This window comes from Rhinoraja longicauda, chromosome 11 (assembly GCF_053455715.1).
Source record: "Rhinoraja longicauda isolate Sanriku21f chromosome 11, sRhiLon1.1, whole genome shotgun sequence".
Classification (NCBI taxonomy): Eukaryota; Metazoa; Chordata; class Chondrichthyes; order Rajiformes; family Arhynchobatidae; genus Rhinoraja; species Rhinoraja longicauda.
The window spans coordinates 955,544-979,613 of record NC_135963.1 but is presented as its reverse complement, the minus strand read 5'-3'; the positions used below and the strand labels follow the sequence as shown (position 1 = coordinate 979,613).

Here is a 24,070-nt window from a genome sequence, read left to right as displayed (position 1 = left end):
GAAGGAACTGCAGATGCTGGTTTACACTGAATATAGACACAAAATGCTGGAGTAACTCAGCGGGACAGGCAGCATCTCTGGAGAGAAGGAATGGATGAGAGATTGCGGGGGTAGAAGGGTCTGAAGAAGGGTCTCGACCCGAAACATCACCCATTCCTTCTCTCCACAGACGCTGCCTGTCCCGCTGAGTTACTCCAGCATTTTGTGTCTATATTCAGTGTAAACCAGCATCTGCAGTTCCTTCCTGCACAAGAATCTGTCAACATCCGCTTTACAAATGGCCGCTGACTTGGCCTCCAGCGCGGTGTGTGAGAGCTAGTGTTGAGACTTACCATGGCTCCCCGCGTTCCCCGCACGCCCTTCGCTCCCACGTCTCCTGGTCTCCCTCGCTCTCTGGGGTCACCCTGCTCCCCTGCTGACCCCTGCTGGCCCTTCTTTCCCTGAAGACAGAAAAACAGGACATTGCGGATGCTTGGTTGGTCAGGAAGCAGATTGGCAAAGACCACGACTGACTGGTCTCCCTGAGGAGTTGAGTATAGGAGCAAAGAGGTCCTTCTGCAGTTGTACCGGGCCCTGGTGAGACCGCACCTGGAGTACTGTGTGCAGTTGTACAGGGCCCTGGTGAGACCGCACCTGGAGTACTGTGTGCAGTTGTACAGGGCCCTGGTGAGACCGCACCTGGAGTACTATGTGCAGTTTTGGTCTCCAAATTTGAGGAAGGATATTCTTGCTATTGAGGGCGTGCAGCGTAGGTTTACTAGGTTAATTCCCGGAATGGCGGGACTGTCGTATGTTGAAAGACTGGAACGACTAGGTTTGTATACACTGGAATTTAGAAGGATGAGAGGGGATCTTATTGAAACGTATAAAATTATTAAGGGGTTGGACATGTTAGAGGCAGGAAACATGTTCTCAATGATGGGGGAGTCCAGAACCAGGGGCCACAATTTAAGAATAAGGGGTAGGTCATTTAGAATGGAGATGAGGAAAAACTTTTTCAGTCAGAGAGTTGTGAATCTGTGGAATTCTCTGCCTCAGAGGGCAATGGAGGCCAATTCTCTGAATGCATTCAAGAGAGAGCTAGATAGAGCTCTTAAGGATAGCGGAGTCAGGGGGTATGGGGAGAAGGCAGGAACGAGGTACTGATTGAGAATGATCAGCCATGATCACATTGAATGGCGGTGCGTACAGGCTCGAAGGGCCGAATGGCCTCCTCCTGCACCTATTGTCTATTGTCTATAAGATACACAAGCCTGAAAGCGCGCAACACCTGACTCAGGAACAGCTTCTTCCCGTCCGTCCATCCGTCATCAGGCTTCTGAATGGACCATCCATAAGCTAGGGCACTGTCCGATTCACCTTCACCCCATTGCAGACATTGGACTTTGTCTCTGGAACTGATGCACTACAATGCTGAGAACTATATTCTACATTCTGGTATCTTTCCAAGATAGAGCCGCCCTAACAGAGTTCAGGCTCACAATATCTGTGCCGAACATGATGCCAAGACCTCTCCTTATCTGCCTGCACATATTGCTTATCCCTCCATCTCACATTCCTACCCAAACGTCTCTTAAACACCACTATTGCATCTGCCTCCACCACTGGCAGCATGTTCCAGGCCCACACCACCCTCTGTGTACAAAGAACTTGCCCCACACATCTTTACATTTTGCCCTCCTCACCTCAAAGCTACGCCCTCCAGCTTTCAACGTTCCCATCCTGGGGCAAAGCTTGTGACTGTCTACCCTATCTAGACAGCACTGGTATCCTTCCCCTTCTCTGTAGTTTAGATGAGTTTATGGTCACGTGCACCGAGGTACAGCGCAAAGCTTTTTGTTGCGTGCTGTTCCCGCGGTGGAAAGACGATACATTAGGAACATTGAGCCATCCACTCTGTACAGATACAGGATAAAGGGAATTATGTTTGGAGCAAGATAAAGTCCAGTGAAGTCCGATTACAGAAGAAATGGAGTAGCGGTTTAGAAGAGTGGAGCGATTGTATAAAATTATAAAAAGACTGGACAAACTAGATGCAGGAAAAATGTTCCCAATGTTGGGGGAGTCCAGAACCAGGGGCCACAGTCTAAGAGAGTTGTGAATTTGTGGAATTCTCTGCCACAGAAGGCAGTGGAGGCCAATTCACTGGATGGATTTAAGAGAGAGTTAAATAGAGCTCTAAGGGCTAGTGGAATCAAGGGATATGGGGAGAAGGCAGGCACGGGTTACTGATTGTGGATGATCAGCCATGATCACAATGAGTGACGGTGCTGGCTCAAAGGGCCAAATGGCTTCCTCCTGCACCTATTTTCTATGTTTCTATGTGATTGCAGATCCACTTCTGGGCCCAGCACACAGAGACTGGCCTGGCCTGGCCTGGCCTGGCCTGGGCACCGTCTAGCTAACAGACTTGATTTTGACTTGATTGCAATGATGTGTAGTGTCATCTCATCAGATTGGATAGCATGTAAAACAACGTTTTTGACTGTACCTCACTACACGTGACAATAAACCTTAAGTAATTAAAGCTTCATCAGAGACCCACACCACCCTGGCCACACTCTCACTGACCCACACCACCCTGGCCACACTCTCACTGACCCACACCACCCTGGCCACACTCTCACTGACCCACACCACCCTGGCCACACTCTCACTGACCCACACCACCCTGACCACACTCTCACTGACCCACACCACCCTGGCCACACTCTCACTGACCCACGCCACCCTGGCCACACTCTCACTGATCCACACCACCCTGGCCACACTCTCACTGACCTACACCACCCTGGCCACACTCTCACTGACCCACACCACCCTGGCCACACTCTCATCTCACCCTTGCCATCGTGAAGAAAGTACAGGAGCCTGAAAACGGTAACGTCCAGATACCTACAGACATTAGAGTATTAAACACCACAACCTCCCAATATGCTCAGAACTATAGACCTGAGGGAATTGGGTTTTGCACTATTTTTGTTTGTATGTGTGGTGTGCATGTGTCTATATATATATATATATATATATAATCCTGGCAAATCCATGTAAATCTTCTCTGCACCGTTTACAGATATTTTATATATATTTATTAAATATAAATATAAATACTTATATAAAATATCCGTAAAAGGTGCAGAGATTTACACGGATGTTGCTAGGCCTCGAGGCCCTGGGCTGCAGGGAGTGATTGGGAAGGCTAGGACTCTATTCATTGGAGCACTTATAGAGGTGTAAAAAATCATGAGAGGAATAGATCGGGTAGATGCACAGAGTCTCTTTCCCAGAGTAGGGGAATGGAGGACCAGAGGACATAGATTTGAGGTGAGCGGGGAGAGATTTAATAGGAACCCGAGGGGTAAGTGATGGTTGTGCGGTACGAGCTGCCGGAGGAGGCAGTTGAGGTTGGGACGATCATAACATTTAAGAAACATTGAGACAGGTACATGGATAGGACAGGTTTAGAGGGCTGTGGGCTATACACAGGCAGGTGGGACTAATGTAGATGGGACATGTTGGTCGGTGTGGGCAGGTTGGGCGGAAGGGCCTGTTCTGTTGTGTAAAAGTATAAAGTATCATTCATTCATTCATTCATTCAGTAAGAATGTTATTGTGTTTGGGACGTGTGACAATCATGTCGTATGACGTATGACGTATGACGTATGTCGTATGACGTATGACGTATGACGTATGTCGTATGACGTATGACGTATGACGTATGACGTATGGCACCTTTCTTCCTGCCCGACCTCGTTGTCCGGGTTTTCCGTGTGACCCCTCAGGCCCCTGTGGTGAGAGAGACAAAGCGGTTTAGTTCATGCACAACATGTACTGCTCCTCCAATCAGCAACAGAAGCATTCGGATACAGCACAGGAACAGGCCCTTCGGCCCACAATGTCCATGCCAAACATGATGCCGTTAAACTGGTCTCCTCTGCCTGCACGTGATCCATTCCTTGCAGATCCATGTTATCATATCATATCATATATATACAGCGCGGAAACAGGCCTTTTCGGCCCACCAAGTCCGCGCCGCCCAGCGATCCCCGCACATTAACACTATCCTACACACACTAGGGACAATTTTTTTTACATTTACCCAGTCAAATTAACCTACATACCCTTCCTATCTAAAAGTCTCTTAAACACCACTATGGTATCTGCCTCCACCACCACCCCAGACAGTATGTTCCAGGCCCCCACCCCCCTCTGTATTAAATAAACTCGTTCCAATGGAGGGATGTGTAGAGGCAGAAGAGATTAGTTTCGCTTGGAATCAGGTTTCACACAGGTATTGTTCAGTCCAGTGTTCAGTTCAGTTTCGGTTTAGTTTATTGTCCCGTGTACTGAGGTACAGTGAGAAGCTTGTGTTGCGTGCTAACCAGTCAGCGGAAACACAATACATGATTACAATTGAGCCATTCACAGTGTGCAGATACAGGATAAGGATCTGAAGAAGGGTCTCGACCCAAAACGTCACCCATTCCTTCTCCCCAGAGATGCTGCCTGTCCCGCTGAGTTACTCCAGCATTTTGTGTCTACACGATAAGGGAATAACGTTTAGTGCAAGGTAAAGCCAGTAAAGTCCGATCAAAGATAGTCCGATGGTCATTAATGAGGTAGATAGTAGTTCAGGGCCTGTTCCTGTGCTGTACAGTTCTATGTTCTGTGACAGCAGAAGCAGCGGGTAGAGCTGCTGCCTCACAGCGCCAGAGACCCGGGTTCAATCCCGACTACGGGCGCTGTCTGTACGGAGTTTGTACGTTCTCCCCGTGACCTGCGTGGGTTTTCTCCGACATCTTCTGCTTCCTCCCACACTCCAAAGAGGTACAAGTTTGTAGGTTAATTGGCTTGGTATAAATGTAAAATTGTCCCTAGTGTGTGTGTGTGTAGGATAGTGTTAGTGTGTGGGGATCGCTGGTCGGTGCGGACTTGGTGGGCCGAAGGGCCTGTTTCTGCACTGTATCTCTAAACTAAACTAAACTTAAAGTGGTTTGAGGGGCTGGTCATGGCGGACATTAACTGTTAGTCCAAAGAAGGATCCCGACCCGAAATATCATCTGTCCATCCCCTCCACAGATGCCGCCTGACCTGCTGAGTTCCTCCAGCACTTTGTGTTTTGCTGAAAGGAATTATTCTGCCACGGTACCCCAGCTTAAGGCCCGGTGCTTAGTTCCAGAATGTTCCCTCTCTTACTCTCTCTCCAGGATGTTTCCACTAGTGGGAGAGTCTAGGACCAGAGGGCACAGGCTCAGAATTAAAGGACGTTCTTTCAGGAAGGAGATGAGGAGGAATTCCTTTAGTCAGAGGGTGGTGAATCTGTGGGATTCTTTGCCAGGCGGTGGGGGAGGCCAAGTTTTTGGTATTTTTAAAGCAGAGATTGACAGTTGTTGATTAGTACGGGTGTCAGGGGTTATGGGGAGAAGGCAGGAGAATGGGGTTCGGAGGGAGAGATAGATCAGCCCTGAGTGAATGGCGTAGTGGACGTGATGGGCGTCTGGTGTGATTCTGCTCCTGTGATTAATGGTCACACGACATGGTGGGAGCACACACACACACACATGGTAGATATCTCACACTACTCACCGGCAAGCCATTGATTCCTGGAACGCCGGGTCCACCGGCAGTACCCCGCAATCCCCCATCACCTCGATCTCCCCCCTCGCCTTGAGGGCCCTCATTGCCGGGATCGCCCTGTGTAATGGGACAGGTTTGGATTAGAGGCACATTCTCTGTGGATTGTCACCTTGTCGTGGTGGAGAAGCTTGTGTGGTCCTGAGATCCTGAGAGTGATGCCTTCCTTCAGTAGCCTGGCTCTGAGGTACTCCCTCCCCCTGTCCCCCTGTCCCTTGCAAAGACCACCAGCCTCTCTGAGGAACTCTGGTTGTGCTGCTGCCCCGGCACCTCTGTACATGCGGTGGGGTCTCATTATGTTCCCATGCCAACTACCTACATGGCCACAAAGGATCGATCGAGACCAACCCTCACCCTCATCCACACTCATCAGTCAGAGTACTGAGTGTGCAAGTTGGGGGGTGGGGTTGCCAACTTCCTCACTCCAAATATGGGAAAAGGTGGCGCCCCGCGCCTGACGTGACCTCACCCAGCCAGCGGCCACGTGCTCCCGCTCCACCAATGGCGCCGCCTAACGGAGGTTGCAAAGCAACCCGCCTCCCGGCACGGGTGGCCGCCATTGGTGGAGCGGGAGCACGTGGCCGCTGGCTGGGTGAGGTCACGTGGGGCGCGGGGCGGTGACGACACCCTTTGTCCCTTATTTGGGAGTGAGGAAGTTGGCAACCCTACTAATACGGGACAAGGGCAGTCCCGTACGGGACAAACTAATTTAGCCCAAAATATGGGACAGTTGGCAACCCTCTTGGGAGGTCACATTACAGTTGCCGCATTTACAGTATTGTGTTCAGTTTAGGTCACCCTGTTACAGGAACGATGTTGTTAAGCTGGAAAGGGTGCAGAGAAGATTTACAAGGATCTTGCCAGGACTCAAGGGCCTGAGAGACATGGAGAAATTGTGCAGGCTAAGGCTTTATTCCATGTTGCGCAGGAGGATGAGGGGAGATCTTATAGAGGTATATAAAATCATGAGAGGAATAGATCGGGTAGATGCACAGTCTGTTACCCATGGTAGGGGAATCAAGAATCAGAGTACATGGAGATATGGTGATGGGGAAAAGATGTAACAGGAATGCAAGGGACAACGTTTTTTACATAAAGGGCGGTTGGTGTATGGAATGAGATGCTAGAGGAGGTAGTATAACAACATATAAAAAACATTTGGACAGGTACATGGATAGGACAGGTTTAGAGGGATATGGATGAAGAGTGGGCAGGTGGGACTAGTGTAGATAGGACATGTTGGTTGGTGTGGGTGAGTTGGACTGAATGGCCTGTTTCCACACTGTATCACTGTAGCCAGGCCTCTGGCCCTCAGACTGCTGGGCAGGGGCTGCCGTGCATGGCCCTACAGAGCAGCTTGTACCTTGACTCCGTCCTTCCCTTGCCGTCCGTTCTCTCCGACAGGTCCTGGTTCACCCTGAGGCAGAAAGAGAGAGCCTTCTTTAACCCTGGCCACAGGCAGTCATTAATATCTTATACCTTGTTCATCAAACAAACGGCAGAAACTGAAACAGTGCTCGACTGCTGCCTGATGTGGCGTGTAAACATTGCACGCTAGTATCGGTAAGATGGGCTGACGAGCCATGTGAAGATTAAGTTGTACAGTTGTCCATTGAATGGAGTACAGCATTCAGATGGGTTGTGTGGAATGGATAATGGGCATGCAAGGTTTACAGCAGATTGATTCATCTACACGTACACAAAAATGTCAAAGTGTATGCAGGGTATATATTTTGTATCTTCACCAATGTCTTTGTATTCTATTAAAATCCCCGGGATGGCGGGACTGTCATTTGAGGAAAGATTGGAAAGATTGGGCTTGTATTCACTGGAGTTTAGAAGGATGAGAGGAGATCTTAGAGAGGCGTATAAAATTATAAAAGGACTAAACAAGCTAAATGAAGGAAAAATGTTCCCAATGTTGGGGGAGTCCAGAACCAGGGGCCACAGTCTAAGAATAAAGGGGAGGCCATTTAAAACTGAGGTGAGAAAAACCTTTTTCACCCAGAGAGTTGTGAATTTGTGGAATTCCCTGTCACAGAGGGCAGTGGAGGCCAATTCACTGGATGAATTTAAAAGAGAGTTAGATAGAACTCTAGGGGTAGTGGAATCAAGGGATATGGGGAGAAGGCAGGCATGGGTTACTGATTGTGGATGATCAGCCATGATCACAATGAATGGCGGTGCTGGCTCGAAGGGCCAAATGGCCTCCTCCTGCACTTATTTTCTATGTTTCTATGTGATTGCAGATCCACTTCTGGGCCCAGCATGTAATCCAAGTATTCCCTTGGTGGTTCAGCTTCACCTGTCACCTGGTCTATCACCAGATTACATCAATCAGGAACTTGCTTCATCCTGCCTGTCACTGTAAGCCAGTCACTGTCACACACCATCACCAGCCTGCCCCTCACTGTAAGCCAGTCACTGTCACACACCATCACCACCCTGCCTGTCACTGTAAGCCAGTCACTGTCACACACCATCACCACCCTGCCCGTCACTGTAAGCCAGTCACTGTCACACACCATCACCACCCTGCCTGTCACTGTAAGCCAGTCACTGTCACACACACCACCCTGCCCCTCACTGTAAGCCAGTCACTGTCACACACACCACCCTGCCCCTCACTGTAAGCCAGTCACTGTCACACACCATCACCACCCTGCCTGTCACTGTAAGCCAGTCACTGTCACACACACCACCCTGCCCCTCACTGTAAGCCAGTCACTGTCACACACACCATCACCATCCTGCCTGTCACTGTAAGCCAGTCACTGTCACACACACCACCATGCCCGTCACTGTAAGCCAGTCACTGTCACACACACCATCACCACCCTGCCTGTCACTGTAAGCCAGTCACTGTCACACACACCATCACCACCATGCCCGTCACTGTAAGCCAGTCACTGTCACACACACCACCCTGCCCCTCACTGTAAGCCAGTCACTGTCACACACCACACTGCCCGTCGGGGCATGGCTGCCTCACGTGTAACTCACCCTTGCTCCACTCTGTCCCGCTCCCCCCTCATCGCCACGCGGACCAATTTCACCCTGTGACCATCCAAAAAAACTTAAGATTAACATTGCACCACACAAGAAGAAATCGGTTGAATTTTGTTCAGTTTCTAAGTCATTCATGCAGAGCTTTTGACACCTTTGCCAAGTGTTCACTTCTCAGAATTAATCACAAGTTTCGACGCATTCTGATTATTTGATGCACCTGGGTGAAGCTAACTTTGGCTGAACACGCTGTACATGTGGCATGGTATTCAGCTCCCATTCGAGTTCATTCACCCTGACAATTAGTGCAAAGTCAAACATGCTGGGTGCAATGAGGCTGACACTGAGTGCTGGAGTAACTCAGTGGGTCAGGCAGCATCTCTGGGGAACATGGATAGGTGACGTTTCACAGAGTGCTGGAGTAACTCAGGGGGTCAGGCAGCATCTGTGGAGAACATGGATGTGATGTTTTGGGTGTGGATATTTGGTGATCATCAGGAGACTGTACACTCGTAGTTTATGGGTTAGCCCGGGCTGGGTTTACTCAGATCCACTCCTACCTTTGATCCGGGCTCTCCTTGGTGACCTGCTTCTCCTTCCGACCCAGAAAGTCCCTGCGTAATAAACAAAGCAACCTCTTCATAGTGCAATGTAATTCCACATAGTAACATCAGAGAACTCCCTGCAGCTCCCCAGTGCCTGCCCACCACCTACAGGGCTCAGCCAGGAGTGTGATGGCACTCTGTCCACCTGAGTTTAGTTCAGAGATACGGAAACAGGACCTTCGGCGTCCTAGCCATCATGCCTGTAGGCCCAGACAGTGTAGGCCCAGGCAGCATAGGCCAGACAGCAACAGGAAACAGGACCTTCGGCATCCTAGCCATCATGCCTGTAGGCCCGGACAGTGTAGGCCCAGGCAGCATAGGCCAGGCAGCAACAGGAAACAGGACCTTCGGCATCCTAGCCATCATGCCTGTAGGCCCGGACAGTGTAGGCCCAGGCAGCATAGGCCCAGGCAGCAACAGGAAACAGGACCTTCGGCGCATTGAGTCCGTGCCGACCAGCGATCACCCCGCACACTAACACGATTCTACACACACTGGGGACAATTTACAATCTTTACTAAAGCCAATTAACCTACAAACCTGCACGTGTTTGGAGTGTGGGAGGAAACCGGAGCACCCGGAGAAAACCCACGCAGGTCACGGGGAGAACGTACAAACTCCGTACAGACAGCGCCCGTGGTCAGGATGGAACCCGGGTCTCTGGCGCTGTGAGGCAGCTGCTCTACCCGCTGCATTAACATGCTGTCCCTTTGATGAACATGGGTGTCACTTTGCCTGGGTGAAGTCGGCTGCGCGATTTTATGGGTTGTAAACAAAACCACGCATCTGACTGCACACAGGTGCTTGTGACAATAAAGTATCATTGAATGATTGAATCAAAATACAGAGACATATACCTCAGCACCAATGTCCCCTGAAGAGCCCACCTCACCATCCAGGCCCCGCGGTCCCTGCACAAAGAAAGCACTGGTTAAAGGCCCGGCTCAAACTGGAGGCAACCCCAGCACTTGTGTGGGGTAAACATAGCCGTAAACATAGACAAGGAACAGTACAGCAGGCCATTTGGTCCGTCATTAGGGTTGCCAACTGTCCCGTGTTAGCTGGGACATCCCGTATTTTGGGCTAAATTGGTTTGTCCCATACGGGAGCGCCCTTGCCCTGTATTAGGCCCGGAGGCTGCTGTAGGCCCAGACACTGGAGCCCGGGAGCTGCAGCAGTCCCGGACAGTGTAGGCCCGGACAGTGTAGGCCCGGACAGTGTAGGCCCGGACAGTGTAGGCCCGGACAGTGTAGGCCCGGACAGTGTAGGCCCGGGCAGTGTAGGCCCGAGCAGTGTAGGCCCGGACAGTGTAGGCCCAGGCAGCATAGGCCCGGGCAGTGGATGCTTTCAAGAGAGAGCTGGATAGAGCTCTTAAGGATAGCGGAGTGAGGGGGTATGGGGAGAAGGCAGGAACGGGGTACTGATTGAGAGTGATCAGCCATGATCGCATTGAATGGCGGTGCTGGCTCGAAGGGCTGAATGGCCTACTCCTGCACCTATTGTCTATTGTCTATTGTCTATTGGCCCGGGGAGTGTAGGCCCAGGCAGTGTAGGCCTGGGCAGTGTAGGTCTGGAGGCCCGGGCACCACCTAACAGAGGTTGCATAGCAACCCGCCTCCCGGATCGGGTGGCCGCCATTGGTGGAGCGGGTGCACGTGGCCGCTGGCTGGGTGAGGTCACGTGGGGCGCGGGGCGGTGACGTAACCCTTTGTCCCTTATTTGGGAGTGAGGAAGTTGGCAACCCTAGCCATCATGCCTGTGCCAGCTGCGATGCTACTTTCGACTGTTCATTCACCTGCACAATGTCGATGTCCCTCCTACACCTGCCTGGCCATGTGCCTGTCTAAATGTCTCCCCCATTAATTGTTACCACATCCCAGAGACCCACCACAAATTGCCATGTGAACCTTCTTTGAGATCCCCACCCTCCACCCCATGTGTGCGTATGTATATATATAATATATACACACAGATGCTCTTCGACTTACGATGCTTTGACTCACGATAATTCGACTTTACGATGGCACAAAAGTAATACACATTCAGTAGAAACCGTACTCGGATTTTGGATTTTGATTTTGCGATATGCGTTTTCGACTTATGATATTTTCGATTTACGATGGGTTTATCGGAACATAACTGGAGCACCCGGAGAAAACCCACGCAGGTGACGGGGAGAAGGTACAAACTCCGTACAGTCTCCCCGTGGAGCACCTGTATATGTATACGTACATACACACACACTGAACATTTCTCTCCTGTTTATTCTATTGTCTACAGTGCACTGTGTTTACATATTGTGTTGAGCTGCTGCAAGTGAGAATGTCATTGTTCTCTCTGAGACACACGACCGTTAAATACTCTTTACTTTTGCCCCAAAACATCACCTATTCATGTTCTGCAGAGGTGCTGTCAGACTTGCTGAGTTGTGTCTATTTCTGGTATATACTGGCATCTGCAGTTCCTCTTTATTAAATAATTTTTAAACTCAACTGGAAGGCCGTTCGGTCCCACGTCTCCGCTGTTGCCAGGAGGCCCACCCAATCGCTGCAAGAGAGAGCACGGTGGAGTCAAGGAATCCCGATGGCCTGGCCCAGCATCCACCCAGCACAACATACGAGGTGGAATGACCATGGGGAAAAGGGGGAGGGGAGGTGGGGAAGGGGAGGTGGGGGAGGGGCGGTGGGGGAGGGGCGGTGGGGGAGGGGCGGTGGGGGAGGGGCAGTGGGGGAGGGGCGGTGGGGGAGGGGCGGTGGGGGAGGGGCGGTGGGGGAGGGGCAGTGGAGGAGGGGCGGTGGGGGAGGGGCGGTGGGGGAGGGGCGGTGGGGAGGGGCGGTGGGGGAGGGGCGGTGGGGCAGGGGCGGTGGGGGAGGGGCGGTGGGGGAGGGGCGGTGGGGCGGTGGGGAGGGGCGGTGTAGCAGGGGCGGTGGGGGAGGGGAAGTGGGGGAGGGGCGGTGGGGAAGGTGGGTGGGGGAGGGGCAGTGGGGGAGGGGCGGTGTGGCAGGGGCGGTGTGGCAGGGGCGGTGTGGCAGGGGCGGTGTGGCAGGGGCGGTGTGGCAGGGGCGGTGGGGGAGGGGCGGTGGGGCAGGGGCGGAGGGGGAGGGGCGGTGGGGAGGGGCGGTGTGGCAGGGACGGTGGGGGAGGGGCGGTGGGGGAGGGGCGGTGGGGGAGGGGCGGTGTGGCAGGGGCGATGTGGCAGGGGCGGTGGGGGAGGGGCGGTGGGGCAGGGGCGGTGGGGGAGGGGCGGTGGGGAGGGGCGATGTGGCAGGGGCAGTGGGGGAGGGGCGGTGGGGAGGGGCGGTGTGGCAGGGGCGGTGGGGGAGGGGCGGTGGGGGAGGGGCGGTGTGGCAGGGGCGGTGGGGGAGGGACGGTGGGGGAGGGGTGGTGGGGAGGGGCGATGTGGCAGGGGCGGTGGGGGAGGGGCGGTGGGGGAGGGGCGGTGGGGAGGGGTGATGTGGCTGGGGCGGTGGGGGAGGGGCGGTGGGGGAGGGGCGGTGGGGGAGGGGCGGTGGGGAGGGGCGGTGTGGCGGGGTGGTGGGGGAGGGGCAGTGGGGGAGGGGCGGTGGGGAGGGGCGGTGGGGGAGGGGCAGTGGGGGAGGGGCGGTGTGGCAGGGGCGGTGGGGGAGGGGCAGTGGGGGAGGGGCGGTGGGGAGGGGCGGTGGGGGAGGGGCAGTGGGGGAGGGGCGGTGTGGCAGGGGCGGTGGGGGAGGGGGAGGGGCGGTGTGGCAGGGGCGGTGGGGGAGGGGCGGTGGGGCAGGGGCGGTGGGGGAGGGGCGGTGGGGAGGGGCGGTGGGGAGGGGCGGTGTGGCAGGGTCGGTGGGGGAGGGGCGGTGGGGGAGGGGCGGTGGGGAGGGGCGGTGGGGAGGGGCGGTGTGGCAGGGGCGATGTGGCAGGGGCGGTGGGGGAGGGGCGGTGGGGGACGGGCGGTGGGGGAGGGGCGGTGGGGGAGGGGCGGTGGGGCAGGGGCGGTGGGGGAGGGGCGGTGGGGAGATGTGGCAGGGGCAGTGGGGGAGGGGCGGTGGGGAGGGGCGGTGTGGCAGGGGCGGTGGGGGAGGGGTGGTGGGGAGGGGCGATGTGGCAGGGGCGGTGGGGGAGGGGCGGTGGGGGAGGGGCGGTGGGGGAGGGGCGGTGGGGAGGGGTGATGTGGCAGGGGTGATGTGGCAGGGGCGGTGGGGGAGGGGCGGTGGGGGAGGGGCGGTGGGGAGGGGCGGTGTGGCAGGGGCGGTGGGGGAGGGGCAGTGGGGGAGGGGCGGTGGGGAGGGGCGGTGGGGGAGGGGCAGTGGGGGAGGGGCGGTGTGGCAGGGGCGGTGGGGGAGGGGGAGGGGCGGTGGGGGAGGGGTGGAGGGGGAGGGGCGGTGGGGAGGGGTGATGTGGCAGGGGCGGTGGGGGAGGGGCGGTGGGGACGGGCAGTGGGGCAGGGGCGGTGGGGGTGAGGGGGGGGTGGGGGTGAGGGGGGGTGGTGGTGAGGGAGGGACGGGGGTGAGGGGGGGTGGGTGTGAGGGATGGGTGGGGGTGAGGGGGGGGAGGGGGTGAGGGATGGGTGGGGGTGAGGGATGGGTGGGGGTGAGGGATGGGTGGGGGTGAGGGGGGGTGGGGGTGAGGGAGGGGTGGGGGTGAGGGAGCGCTGCACTGTGGGAGGGGTGGGGGTGAGGGAGGGGTGGGGGTGAGGGAGGGGTGGGGGTGAGGGATGGGTGGGGGTGAGGGATGGGTGGGGGTGAGGGATGGGTGGGGGTGAGGGAGCGCTGCACTGTGGGAGGGGTGGGGGTGAGGGGGGAGTGGGGGTGAGGGGGGCGGTGGTGAGGGGGGGTGGGGGTGAGGGTGGGGTGGGGGTGAGGGGGGGTGGGGGTGAGGGAGGGGTGGGGGTGAGGGAGGGGTGGGGGTGAGGGAGGGGTGGGGGTGAGGGAGGGGTGGGGGTGAGGGGGGGTGGGGTTGAGGGAGGGGTGGGGGTGAGGGAGGGGTGGGGGTGAGGGAGGGGTGGGGGTGAGGGAGGGGTGGGGGTGAGGGGGGGAGGGGGTGAGGGATGGGTGGGGGTGAGGGATGGGTGGGGGTGAGGGAGGGGTGGGGGTGAGGGAGGGGTGGGGGTGAGGGGGGGTGGGGGTGAGGGAGGGGTGGGGGTGAGGGAGGGGTGGGGGTGAGGGAGGGGTGGGGGTGAGGGAGGGGTGGGGGTGAGGGAGGGGTGGGGGTGAGGGAGGGGGGGGTGAGGGGGGGTGGGGGTGAGGGGGTGTTGGGGGTGAGGGAGGGGGGGGTGAGGGGGGTGGGGGTGAGGGGGTGTTGGGGGTGAGGGAGGGGCGGGGGTGAGGGGGGGTGGGGGTGAGGGGGTGTTGGGGGTGAGGGAGGGGGGGTGAGGGGGGGTGGGGGTGAGGGGGTGTTGGGGTGAGGGAGGGGCGGGTGAGGGGGGGTGGGGGGGGGTGGGGGTGAGGGAGGGGTGGGGGTGAGGGAGCGCCGCATTGAGGGAGGGGTGGGGGTGAGGGGGGAGTGGGGGGGCGGTGGTGAGGGGGGGTGGGGGTGAGGGGGGCGGGGGTGAGGGAGGGGTGGGGGTGAGGGGGGAGTGGGGGTGAGGGGGGGCGGTGGTGAGGGGGGGTGGGGGTGAGGGGGGGAGGGGTTGGGTGGGGGTGAGGGAGTGCCCTGCTGTGGGAGGGGTCGGGGGTGAGGGAGGGGTGGGGTGGGGGTGAGGGAGCGCCGCACTGTGGGAGGGGTAGGGGTGAGGGGGGGTGGGGGTGAGGGAGGGGCGTGGGTGAGGGAGGGGTGGGGGTGAGGGGGGGTGGGGGTGAGGGAGGGGTGGGGTGGGGGTGAGGGAGGGGTGGGGTGGGGTGAGGGGGGCGGTGGTGAGGGAGGGGTGGGGTGGGGGTGAGGGGGGGGTGGGGGTGAGGGAGGGGTGGGGTGGGGGTATGGGAGGGGTGGGGTGGGGGTGAGGGGGGGTGGGGTGGGGGTGAGGGAGGTGTGGGGGTGAGGGGGGAGTGGGGGGGGTGGGGGTGAGGGACTGGTGGGGTGGGGGTGAGGGATGGGTGGGGGTGAGGGATGGGTGGGGGTGAGGGGGGGGGGGTGGGGGTGAGGGAGGGGTGGGGGTGAGGGAGGGGTGGGGGTGAGGGAGGGGTGGGGGTGAGGGGGGGGGGGGTGGGGGTGAGGGAGGTGTGGGGGTGAGGGGGGGCGGGGGTGAGGGAGGGGCGTGGGTGAGGGAGGGGTGGGGGTGAGGGGGGGCGGGGGTGAGGGAGGGGTGGGGGTGAGGAGGGGTGGGGGTGAGGGAGGGGTGGGGGTGAGGGGGGGGGGTGGGGGTGAGGGGGGGGGGTTGAGGGGGGGCGGGGGTGAGGGAGGGGCGTGGGTGAGGGAGGGGTGGGGGTGAGGGAGGGGTGGGGGTGAGGGAGGGGTGGGGGGTGAGGGAGGGGTGGGGGTGAGGGAGGGGTGGGGGTGAGGGAGGGGTGGGGGTGAGGGAGGGGTGAGGGTGAGGGAGGGGTGGGGTGAGGGGGGGGTGGAGGTGAGGGAGGGGTGGGGTGGGGGTGAGGGGGGGGGTGAGGAGGGGGTGGGGGTGGGGGTGAGGGAGGGGTGGGGGTGAGGGAGGGGTGGGGGTGGGGTGGGGGTGGGGGTGAGGGAGGGGTGGGGTGAGGGAGGGGTGGGGGTGAGGGAGGGGTGGGGTGAGGGGGGGGTGGAGGTGAGGGAGGGGTGGGGTGGGGGTGAGGGGGGGGTGAGGAGGGGGTGGGGGTGGGGGTGAGGGAGCGCCGTGCTGTGGGAGTGGTCCCACTGTCTTGATGCACCCTGATGGACTGCAGGCTTGCTGAGGGTCGCTGTACTTACAGGACCTGGTGCTCCCGATGCTCCTGGATTCCCAGCCTTTCCCTGCAAGTCAGAAAATGAAACGCTTTAAAGAAGTGGCAGCGTGAACCCCAGGAGGGGGGGGGGAGGGGGGAAGGGTGGTCAGAGTGCGAGCACGGGTAATGGCGGATCTGATGGAAGGCACACACTTACAATGAGTCCGGTGTCTCCACGTGTTCCCGCTTCACCTCTCTCCCCCTGCAAGGCAAAGAACTCCTCGTAGCACAACACAGTCACAACCACACCCCTGGAGGGGAAGTGTCCACTGTAGGGGTTGCCAACTTCCTCACTCCCAAATACAGGACAAGGTGACGTCACCGCCCCGCGCCCCACGTGACCTCACCCAGCCAGCGGCCACGTGCTCCTGCTCCACCAATGGCGGCCGCCTGGAACGGGAGGTGGGTTGCTACGCAACCTCCATTAGGCAGCGTCTGGGCCTCCGGACCTAGACTGTCCGGAGCTAAACTGTCGGAACCTAAACTGTCGGAACCTAAAATGTCGGGACCTACGGTGTCGAGACCTACGGTGTCCAGACCTACGGTGTCCAGGCCTACGGTGTCGAGACCTACGGTGTCCAGACCTACGGTGTCGAGACCTACGGCGTCCAGGCCTACGGTGTCGAGACCTACGGTGTCCAGACCTACGGTGTCGAGACCTACGGTGTCCAGGCCTACGGTGTCGAGACCTACGGTGTCGAGACCTACGGTGTCCAGACCTACGGTGTCCAGGCCTACGGTGTCGAGACCTACGGTGTCCAGACCTACGGTGTCCAGACCTACGGTGTCCAGGCCTACGGTGTCGAGACCTACGGTGTCCAGACCTACGGTGTCCAGACCTACGATGTCGGGACCTACGGTGTCAGGGCCTAAGGCGTCCCCCCGGGCCCAATACAGGACAAGGGCGGCCCAATACAGGACAGTTGGCAACCCTGGTCCACAGCTTCAGCCCCTGCTGTGGACTCATACATTGGCAAGACCCAGTGTAGACTGGGCCATCGTGTCGCTGAACACCTTCGCTCAGTCTGCCTGGGCCTACGTTATCTCCCGTTCTAAACACTCTCCCACGCCCACACTAACCTTCCTGTCCTGGGCTTCCTCCATTGTCAGAGTGGGGCCACATGCAAACTGGAGGAGCAGCCCAGTGGTATAGGTACACCCCAGTGGTATAGGTACACCCCAGTGGTATAGGTATTGATTTCTCTAACTTCAAGTGACCCCTGCATCCCCTCTCCCTCCGTCCCTCCCCCACTCTAGTACTGTACTAGTTTCCCTGTCGTCTTGTCGAGTCTCGTTGTCTGTAACTCGTTTTCACCTTGCCCACAGCTAACAATGGACCATTTCCTTGATCATGGTTATTGTTATGCATATCTTTCATGAATTTGTTCTGTATCTCTCTATATCACTGACTACATCTCTTGTTTTCCTCTCCCTGAAGGGCCTTGACCCAAAACATCACCCATTCCTTTTCTCCAGAGATGCTGTCTGACCCTTCTTATTTCTTGTGTTTGTATTCAATGTTAATAATGTTCTACTCTCACACCATTGAACTAATGTTTGGTCTTGCTCTTGAATCACTGAGGCACAGAGGCTATGACCAGGTGTTGGTCAATTTGCTGGAACCACCAGCTTCCTGATTAGCCTCAACCTCAGGGCGGCACGGTGGCGCAGCGGGTAGAGCTGCTGCCTCAAAGCGCCACAGACCCGGGTTCGATCCTGACCACGGGTGCTGTCTGTATGGAGTTTGTACGTTCTCCCCGTGACAGCGTGGGTTTTCTCCGGGTGCTCCGGTTTCCTCCCACACTCCAAAGACGGACAGGTTTGTAGGTTAATTGGCTTGGTACAATTGTAAATTGTCCCGAGTGTGTGTAGAATAGTGTTAGTGTGTGGGGTGATCGCTGGTTGACACGGGCTCGGTGGACCCAAGGGGCTGTTTCCACACTATATCTCTGAAGTCTAAAGTTGAAACCTCCCCTTCCCTCCCTCAGAATGTTCCAGATAAGAGGGGGTATCATTATTGCCAAGATATCCTCCTGGGCTCCATCTTCTTGCTGCCGGGAGACTCAATGCGGAGACTGATTTGGTGAACATCAAGTGGGCATGAGTTGGCCTTTCTGGACCTCCCCTGCCTCACATCACAAAGTAAATAATTACCTTTTTACCTGGAGGTCCTTGTTCCCCGGGTAATGCGTCCAGGCCTCTTGGTCCCTAGAAACATCACAGGAAAGAACGTGAGATTGTGCTCCCTCGGCTCGGGGGTCTCTGAGCACCGTGCCACCGAGAGGCTGGGTCGGTGTTCCAACCATTGGCATCTCCCCAGCACTCCCAACGGGCGGCACAGTGCTGCAACTGTGGTCACGTGTACCGAGCAAGATACAGTGGAAAACATTTGTGCTGCGCGCTATCCGGTCAGTGGAAGGACTATATATGATTACAATCAACAGTGTTCAGGTACAGGATAACGGGAATAACGTTTAGTGCAAGATAAAGTCCAGCAAAGTCCGATTAAAGATAGTCCGAGGGTCTCCTATGAGGTAGATAGTAGTTCAGGACTGCTCTCTGGTTGTGGTGGGATGGTTCAGTTGCCTGATAACAGCCGGGAAGAATCTGGAGGTGTGCGTTCCCACACTTCTGTACCTCTTGCCTGATGGGAGAGGGGAGAAGAGGGAGTGACCGGGGTGAGACTGGTCCTTGATGATGCTGCTGGCCTTGCCGAGGCAGCGTGAGGTATAGATGGTGGGTGGGAGGGAGGTTGGTTTGTGTGATGGTCTGGGCTGCTGGCCTTGCCGAGGCAGCGCGAGGTGTAGATGGTGGGTGGGAGGGAGGTTGGTTTGTGTGATGGTCTGGGCTGCTGGCCTTGCCGAGGCAGCGTGAGGTGTAGATGGAGTTGATGGTTGGTGTCACTGCCTCACAGCTCCAGAGACCCAGGTTTGATCTTGTCCTCTGGTGCTGTACCTATGGTCAAGACAGCTCACCCCAACCTTCCACTTCCTCGGAAGACCAAGGTAGTCCCAGCAAGTCTGCAAGCACTCTTACCAACGTCTACACATGCACCTCAGCAAGCATCCTGTCAGGATACATGACAGCCTGGTCTGGAAACAGCTCTGCCCACATTGCATCAGTGTGGGCTCGGCGGACCAGAGGGCTTGTTTCCGCACTGTATCTCTAAACTAAATGAAACCATCTAAAGCCTCTGTAGCCTGCAAGCCCAGGTAACATCCCGGTGAATCTCACCTGTACCTTTTCCAATTTAATGAGGTTGTATGAGGAACTTTAGTGGCAAACAGATGCCAAAGTATCCAAGATAGAATAATCCTGGTGAATTCTCCGGATGTGGGAACAGGGATGGGGGAGAGGGGTGTTACACTGAACACCATTTACTTACCATTCTACCTGGCACACCCTGTAGTCCAGGAGATCCTCTTTGTCCAGCGGCACCCTACACAGCAGATACAGGCGTTGACATCAAAATATGGAATCATTTTACACAGGGGGTGGTGGGGGCTTGGAAGGTGCTGCCAGGGGGGGTGGGGGCCTGGAATGTGTTGCCAGGGGTGGTGGGGGCCTGGAATGTGTTGCCAGGGGTGGTGGGGGCCTGGAAGGTTCTGCCAGGGGTGGTGGGGGCCTGGAAGGTGCTGCCAGGGGTGGTGGGGGCCTGGAAGGTGCTGCCAGGGGTGGTGGGGGCCTGGAAGGTGCTGCCAGGGGGGGTGGGGGCCTGGAATGTGTTGCCAGGGGGGGGTGGGGGCCTGGAATGTGTTGCCAGGGGTGGTGGGGGCCTGGAAGGTGCTGCCAGGGGGGGTGGGGGCCTGGAAGGTTCTGCCAGGGGTGGTGGGGGCCTGGAAGGTTCTGCCAGGGGTGGTGGGGGCCTGGAAGGTGCTGCCAGGGGTGGTGGGGGCCTGGAAGGGGCTGCCAGGGGTGGTGGGGGCCTGGAAGGTTCTGCCAGGGGTGGTGGGGGCCTGGAAGGTTCTGCCAGGGGTGGTGGGGGCCTGGAAGGTGCTGCCAGGGGTGGTGGGGGCCTGGAAGGGGCTGCCAGGGGTGGTGGGGGCCTGGAAGGTGCTGCCAGGGGTGGTGGGGGCCTGGAAGGGGCTGCCAGGGGTGGTGGGGGCCTGGAATGTGTTGCCAGGGGGGGGTGGGGGCCTGGAAGGTTCTGCCAGGGGTGGTGGGGGCCTGGAAGGTGCTGCCAGGGGTGGTGGTGGAGGCAGGTATGATTGGGGCATTGAAGAGGCTTTTGGACAGGCGCATGGATCTGCAGGAATGGAGGGATGTGGATCATGTGCAGGCAGATAAGGGTTGGTCTTGGTTTCATGTTCAGCACGGGTATTGTGGGCTGAAGGGCCTGGTCCTGTGTAGTATCGTTCTACACCGATGAGTCAAAACATTATGACCACCTGCCTAATATGCTGTTGGTCCTCCATGTGCCGCCAAAACAGCGCCGACCCGCCGAGGCATGGACTCTACAAGACCCCTGAAGGTGTCCTGTGGTATCTGGCACCAAAACATTAACAGCAGATCCTTTAGCAGCTCCCCACAAGCCTTGCTGTTTCAGAGATGCTCTGACCCAGTCGTCTGGCCATAACAATTTGGCCCTTGTCAAAGTCGCTCAGGTCTTTACTCCTGCCCATTTCTCCTGCATCCAACACATCAACTTCAAGAACTGACTGTTCACTTGCTGCCTAATATATCCCACCCCTTGACAGGTGCCATTGTAACAAGATAATCAATGTTCACAAAATGCTGGAGTAACTCAGCAGGTCAGGCAGCATCTCAGGAGAGAAGGAATGGGCGACGTTTCGGGTCGAGACCCTTCTTCAGACAGATGGAATAGGAGGGAGAAAAATGGAAAAGAGAGGTTTAGGCTGGCACGGTGGTGCAGCGGGTAGAGCTGCTGCCTCCCAGCGCCAGAGACCCGGGTTCCATCCTGACTACGGGTGCTGTCTGCACGGAGTTTGCACCTTCTCCCCGTGACCTGCCTGCGTTTTCTCCCGGTGCTCCAGTTTCCTCCCACACTCCAAAAACGTGCGGGTTTGTAGGTTAATTAGCTTCTGTAAAAATGGTAAATTGTCCCTGGTGTGTGTGGGATAGTGGTAGTGTACAGGGATCGCTGGTCAGCACAGATTTGGTGGGCTGAAGGGTCTGTTTCCACGCTGTGTCTCTAAAGTCTCAAGTCTAAACCACCCCTTCCCTCCCTCAAAACATTCTGGATAAAACCAGGTATCTTGCGTCTCAAAGGAAAAGAGTTTCTGCCTCCCAGCGCCAGAGACCCGGGTTCCACCCTGACTACGGGTGCTGTCTATGTGGAGTTTGTACGTTCTGCCTGTGACCTGGTTTCTCCGGGTGCTCCGGTTTCCTCCCACATCCCAGAGACGTGCGGTTTGTAAGTTAATTGGCCGCTGTAAATTGCCCCTGGTGTGCAGGGAGCGAATGGGAAAGTGGGATAACACGGAACTAGAGTGAACGGGTGCTCAATGGTCGGCCTGGAATCGATGGGCTGAAGGGCCTGCTTCTGTGCTGTATGTCTCAATGCAATTCAAATCTGTGGGGATCTCCAACAGGGGGGGAGTTGAAGCCTGGGGTAGATCAGTCATGTTGAATGCCAGGACAGGCTTGATGGGCCGAGCGGCCTGCTGCTGCTACTATTATCTGGTAAATATGAGGGTGAGGGGTGTGGGGTTACCTGTTACAAAGGGAAACACATGGGAGGTTTTACTCACGGCTTGCCCGTCTGGGCCGACAGGTCCGGACACTCCTGGTGACCCCATGTAACCCTGGCGAAGCAAACACAATGAGTTTAGAGTTTAGAGACAGAGCGAGGAAACAGGCCCTTCGGCCCACTGGGTCCGCGCCGACCAGCGATCCCCGCACACTAACACTATCCCACACCCACTAGGGACAATTTTTACATTTACCAAGCCAATTACCCAACAAACCTGCACGTCTTTGGAGTGTGGGAGGGAACCGAAGATCTCGGAGAAAACCCACGCAGGTCACGGAGAGAACGTACAAACTCTGTACAGACGGCACCCGCAGTCGGGATGGATAAATTGATTTGTCCCATACGGGACCGCCCTTGTCCCGTATTAGGCCCGGAAGGCGCTGTAGGCCCGGACGCTGAAGGCCCCGACACTGAAGGCCCGGACACTGTAGGCCCGGACACTGTAGGCTTGGACGCTGTAGGCCTGGGCGCTGTAGGCCTGGGCGCTGTAGCCCCGGGGCCACTGTAGTCCCGGACACTGTCTATTGGAGGTTGCGTAGCAACCCGCCTCATGGCCCGGGCAGCCACCATTGGTGCGGCGGGAGCACGTGGCCGCTGGCTGGGTGAGGTCACGTGGGGCGCGGGGCGGTGACGTCACCTTGTCCCGTATTTGTGAGTGAGGACGTTGGCAATCCTAGTGGAAGCCACGCACAGATACTGCCAGTAGCCAGCGATCGGGCCGAGCAATCCCAGCAAACCCATCTCCAACACGGAATAATCACGTGAGGATCACGTGCACAGGACCCTCACGAATGAGGTTGGAAGCTGGAGCACTTCCAGCCAGTCAGGGGAATTTAATAGTCTGAACATCTGATCACAATTTTAGAGCAAGCATTCAGCATTTAATTTGACCCGTGACTTCAACAAAGAGAATTTCACTCTGTTCATTCATGGAAAAACGTGAGAGCCAGTTAACAGGAGATTATTATCAGCAAAGGTCTGGTGTTGGTTTGGGGAACTCGTGCAGTTACAGGAGGGAATATACAAAAAGAGAGATTTTTATGGGAAAAGAACTTCAGATGCTGGTTAAAATCAAAGGTAGACACAAAACGCTGGAGTAACTCCGTGGGTCAGGCAGCATCTCTGGAGAGAAGGAATGGGTGATGTTTCGGGTCGAGACCTTTCCCCTGACATCAGTCTGAAGAAGGGTCTCGATCCAAAATGTCACCCATTCCTTCTCTCCAGAGATGCTGCCTGACCCGCTGAGTTACTCCAGCATTTTGTGTCTACCTAAAAGAGATTTTTAGTTTAGTTTAGAGATACAGCTCAGAAACAGGCCCTTTGGCCCACCGAGTCCGCACCGCCCAGCGATCCCCGCACACTAACACTATCCTACGCAAACTAGGGACAATTTACATTTATACCAAGCCAATTCACCTACAAACCTGGAGTGTGGGAGGAAACCAAAGATCTCGGAGAAAACCCATGTGGTCACAGGGAGAATGTCCAAGCTCCGTACAGACAGCACCCGTAGTCGGGATGGAACCTGGGTCTCTGGCGCTGTAAACGCTGTAAGGCAGCAACTCTACCGCTGCGCCACCGTGCCGATCTCCAAAGAGATGGAGAGTGGGCAGCACAGCAGTAGCCTGCGGCATTGCTCCATTGGTTAGTAGGACCATGGAGCGTGCTGGTGGGCTGAAGGGCCTGTTTCCATGCTGTATGACTCTATGACTATACAAACAGGGATGTAATGTTGAGGCTCTGGTCAGACCCCATGTGGAGTATTGTGAGCAGTTTTGGGCCCCATATCTGAGGAAGGATGTGCTGGCTCTGGAGAGGGTCCAGAGGAGGTTTATAAGAACGATCCCAGGAATGAGTGGGTTAACCTATGTTGAGCGTTTAATGGCACTGGGCCTGTACTCACTGGAGTTTAGAAGGATGAGGGGGGACCTCATTGAAACGTACAGAATAGTGAGCGGCCTGGATAGAGTGGATGTGGAGAGGATGTTTCCACCAGTGGGAGAGTCTAGGACCAGAGGGCACAGCCTCAGAATTAAAAGAACGTATCTTTAGGAAGGAGACGAGGAGGAATTTCTTTAGCCAGAGGGTGGTGAATCTGTGGGATTCTTTGCCACAGACGGCTGTGGAGGCCACAAGTCAGTGGATATATTTAAGGCAGAGATAGATAGATTGTTGATCAGTGCGGGTGTCAGGGGTTATGGGGAGAAGGCAGGAGAATGGGGTTAGGAGGGAGAGAGAGATCAGCCGTGATTGAATGGTGGAGTAGACTTGATGGGCCGAATTCTGCTGCTGTGACTGTGAAGATGAAC

The 24,070-nt window shown here is 56.8% G+C and overlaps 1 protein-coding gene across 1 annotated transcript in view; it reads right to left on the bottom strand.

The window, feature by feature from the left end:
• col24a1 (collagen type XXIV alpha 1) overlaps nucleotides 1-24,070 on the bottom strand; it is a 171,288-nt gene that overhangs the window by 42,606 nt on the left and 104,612 nt on the right. Inside the window, exons 27-39 of the mRNA XM_078408107.1 lie at nucleotides 21,760-21,813; nucleotides 19,434-19,487; nucleotides 18,203-18,256; nucleotides 16,206-16,250; nucleotides 16,035-16,076; nucleotides 11,739-11,792; nucleotides 10,103-10,156; nucleotides 9,201-9,254; nucleotides 8,638-8,691; nucleotides 6,998-7,051; nucleotides 5,587-5,694; nucleotides 3,733-3,786; nucleotides 333-440 (exon numbers count right to left, since the gene is read on the bottom strand). Of these exons, the coding sequence (XP_078264233.1) occupies nucleotides 333-440; nucleotides 3,733-3,786; nucleotides 5,587-5,694; nucleotides 6,998-7,051; nucleotides 8,638-8,691; nucleotides 9,201-9,254; nucleotides 10,103-10,156; nucleotides 11,739-11,792; nucleotides 16,035-16,076; nucleotides 16,206-16,250; nucleotides 18,203-18,256; nucleotides 19,434-19,487; nucleotides 21,760-21,813 (789 nt within the window). The remainder of the gene's footprint in view (nucleotides 1-332; nucleotides 441-3,732; nucleotides 3,787-5,586; nucleotides 5,695-6,997; nucleotides 7,052-8,637; nucleotides 8,692-9,200; nucleotides 9,255-10,102; nucleotides 10,157-11,738; nucleotides 11,793-16,034; nucleotides 16,077-16,205; nucleotides 16,251-18,202; nucleotides 18,257-19,433; nucleotides 19,488-21,759; nucleotides 21,814-24,070) is intronic.